Source organism: Stylophora pistillata, chromosome 3, assembly GCF_964205215.1.
Source record: "Stylophora pistillata chromosome 3, jaStyPist1.2, whole genome shotgun sequence".
NCBI lineage: Eukaryota > Metazoa > Cnidaria > Anthozoa > Scleractinia > Pocilloporidae > Stylophora > Stylophora pistillata.
In genome coordinates this window covers 4,497,005-4,509,888 of record NC_142521.1, presented here as the reverse complement: position 1 = coordinate 4,509,888, position 12,884 = coordinate 4,497,005, and the positions used below count along the sequence as shown (strand labels likewise).

Here is a 12,884-nt window from a genome sequence, read left to right as displayed (position 1 = left end):
CGAGCACTCACTCGCCAAAAAACAAAACAAAAAAACAAAAAAACAAAAACAAAAACAAAAAAAACAGGAAAGAAATCTTGTCCACTCCATGTTGCCCATACAACTCAGTTTACATCAAAGTAGGAGCGAGTGCTATTTTTGTCGAAACTGTATGTTGACCACATGAAAGTGTACACGACGGTACGTTACTAAATGCTTTGTTTTTCATCGCTTATGTTATGGCATATAGCGTTTTGGTGCAAGTTGTTGCCTTTGTCTCAGTTCTTACTTATCACAAGCACGTGTCAAAGTTGTTCATCTTTCACTTCATGAATTCTCCTGGACTCGGTTTTGGGTGCGTCTAGTGTTAAAGGAATATATTTGCCTTCGTCCATTTCAGACACAAAAACATTACAGGCCTCAGTTTTACCAATGCTAGTTATTGTGTTTCTTCTGTAGCGACCAGCTTCAGTACTATTGCTATCCTTTCTTCGCGGTGTATAAAACTTCCTTGACAGTCTTGCCAAAATCTCAAAGAAAGCTCTTCTGAAATGCCGGCTTCTCCAGCAATAAATCACAGGATTAGCAAAAGACGAGGTGAAAGTTAAAATTTTTACGAAGGCATTTAAAATACTCTGTTTTCTTCGGAATGACTCCGAAAAACATTGCGGACAGGTCTTAAGTAGAAAGTAATAGAAGCAAGAAGGAAACCAGGTGGCCACGAAGACTCCAATAACAATTAAAATTGTGGTACTCGCTTTCCGTTCGTTGGTTTGTCGCGGTCTTTTAGTTTTAATATTTCCTAGGCTCTTTCTGTCACTCAATATCTTCTTTATATGCGACCTGGCAGTTAGATACAAGTAGCTATAGCAGGTTGTTATAATTACAAATGGCAAGATAACGTTGGTTACAATGACCATGATGCTCCACCAACGAGTAGGTTCGTAATTGCACTCCCTATAAGGAGAATCTGGCTCCCATGGTACAAACGGTAGCAGTGATATTACTATTGCGTCAAACCAAGTGAGAAACAAACCTATGATAACTCGTTTGTGTGTGACAACAGTTGCGTATCTCAGCGGCCACTTAACGGCGAGTAGGCGCTCTACGCTAATGACAGACAGGCTCAGTATAGAAGCGTAACCGGTGAGGAAATACGAAAAACGGAATACGTCGCATACGATGACATCGATAGATTCTGTCATGGAAAACTTTTTAAGGATGTAGCTGGGCATGGCGAATATTCCTGCTAAGAAGTCTGCGATCGCCAAACTGAACACAGACAAATAGGTGACGCTGTGAAGGGCTGGTTTAATGAGGATCGCTGTGAATACCAAACTGTTTCCAAGCACAGTGCCAAGCGATAAAAATGACAGAATTATAACCACGGGTGTAACAGGCAATCTGTCTTTGATATCCATATGGACCCCTGTGGATATATTGCTGTTATTCATCTTGAAGTTATCTGGTGTGGGAGCAGATATCATTCTATAAGATGATGTTTTCATTCATTTTAACAGCTGTTTCAAAAGATTCTTCGATGTTTCAATTTTAAATGTAAATTTGTTTTATATCTACCCTCAAGGCAATCAACTTTTAAATGAAGCCCTTTGCAATGTCGACGAATGTTTTAAGCGCAAAATCTGAACTCAAATCCTCGCATGAAAGATAAAATCACTATTTTCATGCTGCCAGCTTACGGATTGTGAAAAAGACTCAGGTTTTTTTTTTTTAAGTCACCTGATTCTTGCAAATCTTTTGCCAAGGGTTGTTAGAGTCATATTTGAAGGGAAACGTGAAAATGAAAAAAGCGAGCAAATATTTAAGGCCTATAGTTTAATGAGCTCAAAAGAGATCGATCAAGTTTCCATTATTTTACTCTGGGCTTGAAAAATCACCCTGCGATATTCCAGCCATGATTTCATGAAGGAGAAAAAATAAATGAAATTCACGCAGGTTTCTTTATGCGTGATAAGAATAAAATAATAGCGCCTAGGGGTCTCATCCTAGCTTTTATAGTTGTATCTTGCTGATAATTTTCTTCCCTAAATACATTTCTACTTCTTTCCAGGTCTTATAAGCATCGCCACTTCGTTTGAACAATAAGGTGAAATATTCGACTTGAATATAAATCTCAACTTGAGTGATTTTAGAAACAGAAATTTTGTTAGGTAAGAAACATTTGTTATGAACAATTTTACATCTAAAATAGAGAGTCTCAATGCTGGCTGACGGTTAGAATTTGTGGCCATTTTACCACTAGCGGTTGAAAGGAAAAAATTAACAGCTAACGTTTTTTGTGACGGACGGTTAAAACTTGTCAATATTTATGCCCAACTCATTGTTAAATTTTCATTCAGAGCTTCTAGATATAACCACCAACTCAACTAGAGAATTTAAAATTTTCAGAAATATTTTGCACTTACTGGCCCGCAGTAGTGTCGTGCAAATCAAAATACCTTAAGAAAAAATTACTTGAGGAGTGGTCACTTTTACACCTCCGCTGTATCGTGTATATTTATGCACACCAGTTCGGTCTCCCCCGAGGATCTTCTAGGGGGAATTTTTCACATAACTTTTACAGTTACTAACTTTTTTACCTACGAAAGCGAGCCAGAAGTTTCATTTTCCGAACAATATCTTTACTTAGAGATTATTTGACATTCTTTTCATTATAAAAATAGATTAAAATTTCGTGTCAAGAATTTGTCATTGGATGAACTAGATTAATTCAGAGCGAAGGAAGGCATCACACTTGAAAACAGAGAGAATATTAAGGTGGACAAATGAGCCATGATTATGAAAAGAATTCTCCATGTTCAAGAACATTTCCCTTTTGTTAGCTTGTCACAAGATACAAATTTGAGGTTGTCAGAGCAGAAACAGTCTAAATAAATATCAGTTTACTTAGTGAAAGTCTTTTCTCTATATAAGACTGTGGTAAAAGCTCTCGTTTTCAAATGTAGGAAGGCTCCCTGAATTAAATGTTGCATCTCCTTCTAAAGCAGTTATTTGGAAAATGTTTATGTCGCAAGTTGACTGAGGATGGAATACCCCGTGACGGTGGAAGATATGGAAAAACCATAAAATGACTGACGAAAAACGGGGTAACCAGTTTATAAAAAAAAACAATTTTTCTCTCTCATCTCACATTTTCGTATTGTTATTCACTTTCAAATTCTATCAGTTCTTATATTGAAACCTTAACGGTTCTTCTTGTGTTTGATTGCGGTCAAGACACAATTTTAACTCCTGAATCACTCTATAGCTAGTTGCGATGTTCACGAAAATTCCCTTAACTCTCTGTGAACAAAGGGCAAATGAAATTTTTTAAAATCCCAATCAATCGCTTGCAACCTTGAAACTCCTGGAATAGAAATATAATAATAATAATGATATCAATACTCACACCGCGCGCTCTCTTGGTTAAAACATCTGAGTCATATTAAAGTTTATATCGTTGTAACACGTCCGGCGTTCGTAAAACGCAATAAATTATTACCAATTGTCTTTGTAAAATTGAATCTCGATGTTTTCAAAGAGATCTTTGGATTTTAGTTTAGAAATTATTAATGGCAAAAGATATGCCCTTAAGCAGCTGTTGCCAGTTGTTTGAACAGAAGTGTTTCCTTGAAGCGTTCGCAGTTGACTTCACACTGTTTACATTTTTTCGTACAACTAACACGCGCGTGTTCAAAAGTCAGATCTGGAAAAAACTTCGAATCAGTACTCTGAAGCTTTAAGGAGCGTAACTTATAAACATTCTCTATATTACACTGTCAAAGTAATTGCAGGTCATGATAGATATCTTTTATTTTGATATATTTCGTAAAATTTACATTTATTTTTGAAATCGGTCTTATCAGTCATAGGATTGCCTTCTGTCAGTGCATTTTCAGCCAATCACATTTTGCTTAAGCTCGTATTTGCATGTAAGTAACGCAAAATAAATCAGAGGATGCTTAGACAAATAATACCCCTTCCCAGATACAATATTGCTTTTTCTATCATCATGAATGACTTTTTTCGGAGTGAGGATATATCTTTTTTAGCTTCCTCTTCACGGAGCGACTCGGAAATAAATGAATTAACAAAGATAAAAACTATTGCTTTATTCAGTGTTTCATCTACTTGGGCCAGCGCGAATTCATTCTTGAATTTTGGGATCAGTGAAGGTGGTTCGAAGGAAGTTCGTGATGAAAATCGTAATGTTTTATCGAGAAGGTCACTTTTTTTCTTTTTTTTTCGGAAAGAACTGATCAGTTGCAATGGCATATATTGATTCAGGTTTCATTATATTGCATAGCTTCCCTGGTACAAATTCTTATTGAGTTTGCAGCTGATGGAATTGTGGTGCAAATTTTTTTCTTTCCTCCGAAATAAGAGTATTCAGTGACAGCTCAACGCAAGGGTTTTGGGAGAAAAATTTGAAAACATTCGAAATATTAAGTTATCTAAGTATACTTCGCTGCGTACCTACTGGAAGAAAGATAAAGGTTGGCTTAAATATTTATTAAACTAGTTCCCTTCCAAATGGTTTTAAATTCGAAGGGCAAAAGTTGCATTACCTAATTATAAAGAAGAAAAGGTACTCATAAAAATCCGGATCATGAGACTTTTGATAAATCAATTTGCGCACAAAAATAGCCTGCTTTTGGCCAATTTACTTGGGTCTGTAATTTCACTTGTAAAGTTTTTGTTTTGTTATACTTAGAACACATAAAAAACCTCGTGCATGTTAGATGACAATGATGCACTACATGAAACAGTGACAAATTGCGTTTGTGAAGGAGAGCCTTAATCGAACTGGGGAAGTGAATTTCAAATAACTTTAAATGTTAGGAACAGCTATGATAAGCGGGTTTCGTAAAGATTAAAGACAGCTTCCTAAAAGCCATTCAAATTACGGTTATCGTCCCCTACTTTAGCTAATGTGGTTGGTCCTTTTGAGTATTAGTGACCACAATTTAAACTAAAATCATGGACGGGAAAATCATAAATAAATATTTTTTCAATTTCTCCAGGTTGACGTCGGTGAAATGACATTCAAAACTAACAAGAAAAGAAAGAAAGGAAATCGGAAAGCCGCTGCAAATGCAAAGCAAAGCATAGAGGGCGGTCATTAAAAATATACATTTCTGTCGGGACGATCAAAAGTGCTAATGAGAAATGAGGTCATTGTTCTGAAAGGGGAAATGAAATAATGTTCGAAATACTCGTGGAATGATAATGAAGAACTCTGTGCCAGTTAAAAAAAATGTTGATAAGAAATCAATAAAGCCTGAAAAACACATACGTAAAAATAAAACCACTAATGATCTTTGTCTGTGTTTCGTTGATTTAAACTCTACCGAGTTTTTATTTCTCGGGGCACCGATAAATATATAAATAAATGAATGAAAATGGAACTAAACCACGTCAGTGTTGTTTACCATTTTGAGAAAAAAAGAGATTGGGTTGATTTAAAATTGCTCTTTAAAAGGAAGAATCGAATTTATTTTCTTTCTTTTTTTTTTTTCTATCCCTTTTTAAAAGGAGTATTTTAAAATGTTTTGTTTTGATTGCTTGGTCTGTGGAGTCTTACCTACTGATGTCAAAATAATAATTTCATCACCGCCACGGGCAAAAATAAACTACATAAAAAGTATGGATGACAAACAACGAAATTCTCCCTTCGAATGAACAATTTGGCCTTTATTATGCAGCAAGAAGGAACGGTTAAGAGAAAAGTGTTCGTAATGATGGTTGTTTTTGCTGTTATCATTAACGAAGTTTTAGCCTTTGTGTACATTTTCAGCGCGGCCGTTTACATTTAGTATGACTTACAGATCAGGAAGATAGGCAAATGAAACGAAGCTACAGAAACATTTTTCGTAAACAAGAAAAGTTATTTACTCTTATTTAGTTTTCACTTACCTTAAATAAGCAATGCACGCAGGTTAAATTGTAGAGCTTCGACCTCGATTCAATCGATCGATCGACCGACGGTTTGTGGAAGGACTGAGATACTGCGTGTGTTTAAAAGCCACTATTAGCTGAGAAGATGGCAATGGATATTAGTGATATTTGTCATATAGTCGATTACGACTGATGGGATATGCCGCCATTACACTTTTAGAAACGTTTGAACGGCTCATGTGATAACTGAACTCGCAAGCCATTCAGTGCCTTTAGATAAATGGTCTTGGATCTGTAAAACCTACTGATCTAATTTGCAACGAGATCAATGTGTGACATTAGCTTCTTTAAAAGGCGGTCGTCCACCCGCTTACCCCGATTATTTTTCTTTTTATACCTAATGACAAATCTTGCCCCGGAGATTTGTGTCAAACAGAGATCTGACAGCTGCTATTTAAGCGAGCAAACACTGTGCAAATTTAACATTTGAATAAACCAGGACAAACCTTTCCTGCTCAAACGTGCAATATCAAATTTTTCCAAAATGAATGTTTGTAAAACGAGACCCAAATGATTCTTCGTTTCTCAAAATTTTAAAAATCGGAATTTGTTCGTCAGATGTTAATTCATGGACTGCACTCTGTTTCATGAACCTCTTTGTGACTGGCTGCACGCATTTACTTAATTAGTTTAAAATTTGCTTTTTACAAAAGCACAGCTGCCATCTTCAAATCGTAAGTGCACTAGAGTTAAATTTTGGTCGAAACGTCAAGCAAATTTTTTTTGTTTTGATGAGTCGCGATAACATAAGACTTATGATGTGAAAAACATTCTTCCTATCATATTCAGATACACTGTATGTAGTTATTCTCGGTATGGTCAATAGCCCATTTATAGCAAATGGATCCTGACCATGGTAAGGTCGATTACATTGTATCTTGATTCCGAACAGCCATAGATGTTATGCAGATTAACGCGCTTTAGTCGAATTGCTTGTTACATTGTGACGATAGCGAGCGAAAGTGTTTTGTACTTTTGAATCATATTTGTCTTTGATCATTAACTCTAAACCGCGAGATAAAATACCGTGTAGTGCTTTCTTCTCGCCCTGTCAAACACGACAAAGTGGTTAAGTGTTGCTATTGAAAATCGCATAAGCTCACGAAAATGACTTGAAGGTGATTAGCAAACACTGCTACTCAGGCACGGGTGTTAAATCTCAAATCTACTGAGAACTCTCTAATCTGAAAGGGGCTCTGACAGGTCCTCATTCCCTCTATGACATCGTAATCCAGAGGCTCTTAAAGGTGCCAAACCCCTCGTTTGTGGTATAGGGTTTTAAGTCCCCAAGTCACAAAGCGGTCCTTGTGTTATCTTTGAGTTCCAAATCGAGAGGTGGAGAGATACAAATATCTAGGTTTTTAGTTATTTTGACATTCAATTTGCAAGTGTAAGTGACAATACAAAACCCAAACTAATTCACAACAGCCAAATGATGATCATCTCTTTTTATTACAGCTCTCTAGCAACAATACTGAAGCATACATATCACTCTTTTTTGATCATTTCAACTCTCCACTCATGATCACGTCATTTGTGTCCTGCTGGAAGAAATGTAAGTTACATTTTATGAGGTTGTTTCCGATAACAATAAAGTTCTGTCAAGTTAGAAATCCTAAGACTGCTTCAAAGACAGAGAGGAAAGTGTAGCTTTCTCAATAGCATCAGGTTGCTCAACCTCGTTCCCAGGGTCTCTCATTCTCCCGCCACCTGAAGCGAGAGAGGGACAGGAAGATGAGAGACCCTGGGAACGAGGTTGCAGGTTTCTGTGAACGCTTGTTTTTTGAGTGATAGACACACAAACAGAAAGAGACGACAGAGAAATAACTACTTTTCACTAAAGCAGCTTAATTTGGGTGTAGAAGGTGTTTCGGGTTGCTTTGGTTTTGCTTCAGGCTTGCTCGCGCCACTTTCTCGCTGAACCAATCAGGTAGATCCAAAACTAAATCTGTTTGCGACTTGGTCACGCGCGTTTTTCCGCCCTTAAGACATTTGGCTTGTTTGTTCTCATATAATAGTTTTCTTGTTTTTATCGGTCCTTATGATTACTCTGATTCTTTGGGAATTCGTTAGTCAATTAAAAAGGACTCTGACCGCTCGGTTCAGTCGCATCGAGGTAAACTCAAGCTGAAGCCTTGCCGTTTTTAATAAACGACTCGTTTTCATCTTCTCGTTAACAATCTTTTAAATTAGATTTTCAACTCAGAATATTGCTTTTCTAGTGTTTGGATTGGTTTACTCAACTCCGGTTATCAGCTCATATACTTAGTCATCTTATTTGGAAATGCGGAGCTGAAAAAGGCTCCAAATATCCAATTGTTCAGGATTTAATGAAAGTTAGTAAACAATTATTTTACCAGCGCCAGGTCATGTTATGAAAGATTCAAAATTTCCGTGGATTCAGTTGTTACAGCGCGGAAAAAAAATTCAAAAGCAGCAAAAGCAGCAAAGAAAGTGACAAAGTCGGCAGAACTCAGTCGTTCTCCTTATAACCCCCCAAAAAGTAGATAAATAGTAGAGGACCAAGAAACTAAGCAAGAGAAATGGTTTCAGAGAAAAAGAGTTAAACTTAGGCATACCTTTTCACCTAACAGCTTCCACAAAAGGCGGGGCACATTTTCAGGAAGGCATTAAAGTTGCTGGGCGTGGCAAATAACTTAACATTTGTGCAGTACGAAGGATTCCACCGTGCGCAATATACGGGATTTTCATCCGTGCAATCTGCTGGTTCGCGTAGAATGCTTGCAATCTTCACTATGATGAAACAAAAAGTAAAGTTTCAATAGCCTATAGGGCGATAATTGCCAATCATAAAGGTACATACTCGTTTTTTTTCCTTTTTTTTTTCTTTTTTTGTGAATTAAATTACCCAAAATCGTGTGATGTTGATGAAACTTTAAGTGATATGAATTTGAAAATTCCCAGCCTACCTAAAACACTATTACGTCAAGATAACAGTTGCTGTAATTTTTTTTCCAAACCAGGAACAGTGTTGCCCTATGGAGGGTAAGCCACATATGTCGTCGAGATGAGTGAGTGAGTGAGATAGTGTAACAAAAGAGTTCCGATCTTGACCCCAATTTGACACTATGTTGCCCAGTGCTACTTATTGCTTTTTTTTTTCCGAGTATCTTGGAGGTTGGACATTCGTACTCGATACACAGTTAAGTTCTCTCCTTCTGTGATTTCTAGATTATAGCCACTAGCACATTACGTTTTCGGTACTTGCCCTGACACTTTGGAAGATAACAGAAAGCGAAAACATCTCACAATCATTTCAGGATTGTGTGCGATATGAAACCAAAGTTTTTCCCAGAGAAACATCTGAATAGGTGTGATCGGTGTATCATAAAACTTGAAAGAGAAAGCATTTTACCGTTTAAATCGGCAAATTATGTGGATCCGAAAAAAAAGGGTAACTTCTCAAAGTAATTTCACGATGGCACTCCACTGACGCCGATAATTGAAATCGTAACTTTTCCTTGCAGAAATATCTTAATAGACGTGATCTATACATCAGGCAAACTTTGCAGAGATTTTTTTCTTTGAAAAGAGAGCATTTTACTGTTCGAGTCAGCGTTTTCTGCCGAAAAGGACAGCTAAGGGTCCAAGCGCACTAGGCAAATTTTTGTTTATCTTGCGAAAAAATCTGTCATCAGTTCGGGGAAACAAGTGCGCATGCTGATTTTTTATCCTATCAAATTTTGTCAAGCTTTACCGATCAGTACTAAGGATACTCAAAATACAACTATTATGGCTCCCAAGTTTAAGTTTTAGCCGAGTTCCTGGGTTCAAGTACTGCTCAATATGTATATCCATAATATCCAAATTATTTCGTTACCTCCACCGAAGCAGCCCCAAACAGTTTCTATCAGCCTATATCCATAATATTTTGTTGTTTTTCGGTGCACTCACGATTGAAAAATTGAAAATTCTCCGGAGACAAATTTTGTCGAGATATTTTGGCGGTACAAGACAAATTCTGCCAGCTATGAGTGTCCGGACTTTAATTTGCGAAGCCAGTAGTGGTAGTAGCGAAGCCAGTAACTCAATAGTGTACGCTGTGGTGTTTACCATTTGTTAATTATTGGTTGAGACATTAGACAATATGAGAGCAACACGCACACACTCACACAAAAAATAGATCGTGAAAGACCAAAAATATGTTCTTAGAACAATTTGTTCTGTTCAGTTACCTTTCTTCTTGATTGAGGCAGAGTTGGCCTCTAGCAATAAACAGGCGAACAGCGAATAAAGGAGGAACATCTTCATGGTAAAACGTTAGCGACTTTTTTTTACACTTGTGATACGACGAAGTTCACTTCTCTTCTGTCTTTGTGAAAAGAAGTCCTAATTTTATACCTTCTAATTCATAAGAGATGGCAGTTAGCATCATATTTCCCTAAAAAATGTAATTATTTCTTTATCAAATTATATATTTGATAGTGATCTACTCATAATATCCTTATCTTTCCTTTAAACTTTTAACCAAGCAAACCATTAGGGACTCCCCATTGTCAGTTCTTTGATGCATAGTGTGCCGAAAGTCGCAGAGTAGTTAAACTATTTTGAATGTACTTAGTAAAGCTGACTCAAACGAAAAATTTGCGTCCTACCTTTTTTTTCCTTACAAGTCCATCATCTCGTGAAAAAAAAAGATTAGTGCTGAGCAGCTTCTATTTCGTACTCAAGAAAATTCATAGTCAAGGATTCCAAACATGCACTGAAGGAAAATATTAATAAATGTATTTAATGTGTCCGCTGGGATGTCCGTTTATTGTAAAACTGTGACCACAGACTTGAGGATGCTGCCCTGTGTCTGCGGCAATGGCCAGCATTTCCCAGGCCTCGAACACAGTTATTTCAATAAACGGGGCTCCCAGCCAGTAAATAACGTACATTTGTTTCTTGTGGGAATAACTAAGGCTAGATTATTTTGTATAAAAATCCTTCTATTTCAATTCAAATGACAATGAGAAATTCCATTTAAGACATAATCTTAATGATTCTCATGAAAGTTAGGTCGGTATGCCTTTTATGTTTCGTCGTCAGGAATTATTCTAATGAAAAATGTCACTTTATTTTTGGCGTTTGGAAAGGAAGTCACGCGACCAATGCTGACCCAGTTCTAAACCATAACATGTGATCTTAATAAGATTGATAATCATGCCTTTTTCTCTCCAGCCACAAACAACATCTAAAGGACAAGTAAAAAGATTCTCTTACAAAGGGTTAGCGCTCGAAATGTGAGCTTTAGAAACTAATTGGTGGCCAATTTACTTTGTCGACTCCGTTATTAAAACCAAATGTCTTTTAACTTTGAATATTAGACATCTACTTGAGTAGAAGATAGGAGCTAGAAAAAAAAAAAAACGTTATACAAAAGGCCAGAGACGTGAACAAGTTTAATAGCAGCACGTTTTTCCACCGCCGCATGGTCTGGGCCCTTAAAGAAATGATTTGACACGATGTCACCGAAGTGAAGGAGGTGCTCAACTTTCCGCCATTTTGTCTCCAGCTTAGCATGAAGCGCGGATTCATGCTGACGTCATTGTTTACATTTTTGCTCATTTGCATACGGCTTTGCGTAAAGAAGGAAGCATGTTAGATACAAATTGACTTCAGGCAGCTAAAGAGCTAGAAAACCTTAGTACATGGTGAAATTTTTAGTTCTTTGGGTGTGATATTCAAGGAGAAATAGTCCATCAAAAACTGCAAGATTTCTGGGTGGCAAAAGCGCTAATGAGCTCATACATTCTATGTAAAATTTTGAGTTTTTAATCCCGTGTAGCACAAAAAGTATTCAATGCATCAGGCTCGTATTCATTGGCCGAGTTAATCGTACTTTTACCTTTCGATATTCAGAACTGATTTATTTTTAGCTCCATCAGAAACTGAATTGCCCATGCTAATGAGGCAAATATTGTAAACAGGGATTCCCCTTTATCCCTTTTTTATTAATCTGTTATGGAAATTTCCAAAAGGTCTTGATCGGAGCAGATATGTCCCGAATTTAAAAAAATAAATGACATTTTAAAAAACGTGTTTTGATACGTACAGAGTACATAGTTGAATTGAAAGAGTATAACGAAATGCTCATGGGACGAAACAACAATAGAAACTAAACAATAAGGACTTTAAGCAAACCACGACAGCTACGGCAACGAGAACATGGAAAAACGATAGATCTAATTGGTAGAACAATAGCCCAGCAGGTGCGTTTTCAAACTTTGTACATTTCTTAGCCGTCCTTTGCAAAACAACAACGTGAAATCGCCAAAATTTGCGTCGTCTGTGAAGCTAAACCGCGGTGGCAAGTTATTTTAATTTACATTTGGAACTCAACGCTACTTTTATGCGTTATGTTGAGTTTGAGGTCTGGCGCCCTATGAGACGGTAAACACATCCAGCCATTTTCGTAATTCTAACTAAAAGTAGAAACTCATTTTTTAATCGACGTCTTCCGTGGCGTTGCCGTCCTGACTGCTTAAAGTCCCTAATGTATGCAATGACAAGGGAAGTTTTAAATTAACATGGTTAAGTTGAATAAATGGTTGTTCCCATTGAATGCGAATAGCTTCTTTGATTTTAAGTTGGAGAGTTTTGGAAGCGTGATCTAAGATGCTAAAACACTCATCAGAAACATAGAGTGCCACATTGTTGAGAATTTTGTAAAATTGAGAGGTCCTATCACGTACACTGTGGATAAATGTCGAGAGGTGTCGCCGACATACGGCAATTTTATGATAAAACATATCTGGTCCTCTTGGATATGAATAGACAAAGTGACACAGATCTGCTCGAGATTAGTCACGGTTTGCACGATAGTTTTTTCTTGTACGCCAAAATTACGGCCATTATGATGTCTCCCGATCTCTATAATCACCTGATTCAAAGGTTTTTGCATCTAAAGTTTCGTTTGCAATCCATACGTCCTGAAAATGGGG

General features: G+C 37.0%; 1 protein-coding gene and 1 long non-coding RNA gene across 4 annotated transcripts; both read right to left on the bottom strand.

Annotated features, from left to right (window-relative positions):
- Nucleotides 1-226: 226 nt before the first annotated feature.
- Nucleotides 227-6,278, bottom strand: LOC111339958 (adenosine receptor A3-like). 3 transcript variants are annotated; one of them, XM_088752183.1, is made up of 2 exons: nucleotides 5,896-6,278; nucleotides 227-1,444 (listed from the first exon to the last, which is right to left on the bottom strand). In XM_088752183.1, the coding sequence occupies exon 2, from the start codon at nucleotides 1,431-1,433 to the stop codon at nucleotides 285-287; it is 1,149 nt and encodes a 382-aa protein (XP_088608309.1). In that variant the 5' UTR covers nucleotides 1,434-1,444; nucleotides 5,896-6,278; the 3' UTR covers nucleotides 227-284. The 3 variants fall into 3 exon arrangements, with proteins under 3 accessions (XP_088608309.1, XP_088608310.1, XP_022802440.2); XM_088752184.1 differs by having other exon boundaries at nucleotides 227-1,408; XM_022946705.2 differs by lacking the exon at nucleotides 5,896-6,278 and adding an exon at nucleotides 3,389-3,726.
- Nucleotides 6,279-7,370: 1,092 nt separating this feature from the next.
- Nucleotides 7,371-10,293, bottom strand: LOC111340571 (uncharacterized). Its single transcript, XR_002695768.2, has 3 exons — nucleotides 10,134-10,293; nucleotides 8,517-8,691; nucleotides 7,371-7,481 (listed from the first exon to the last, which is right to left on the bottom strand). It is a non-coding gene; the product is annotated as an uncharacterized LOC111340571 (long non-coding RNA).
- Between the last annotated feature and the right edge of the window lie 2,591 nt (nucleotides 10,294-12,884).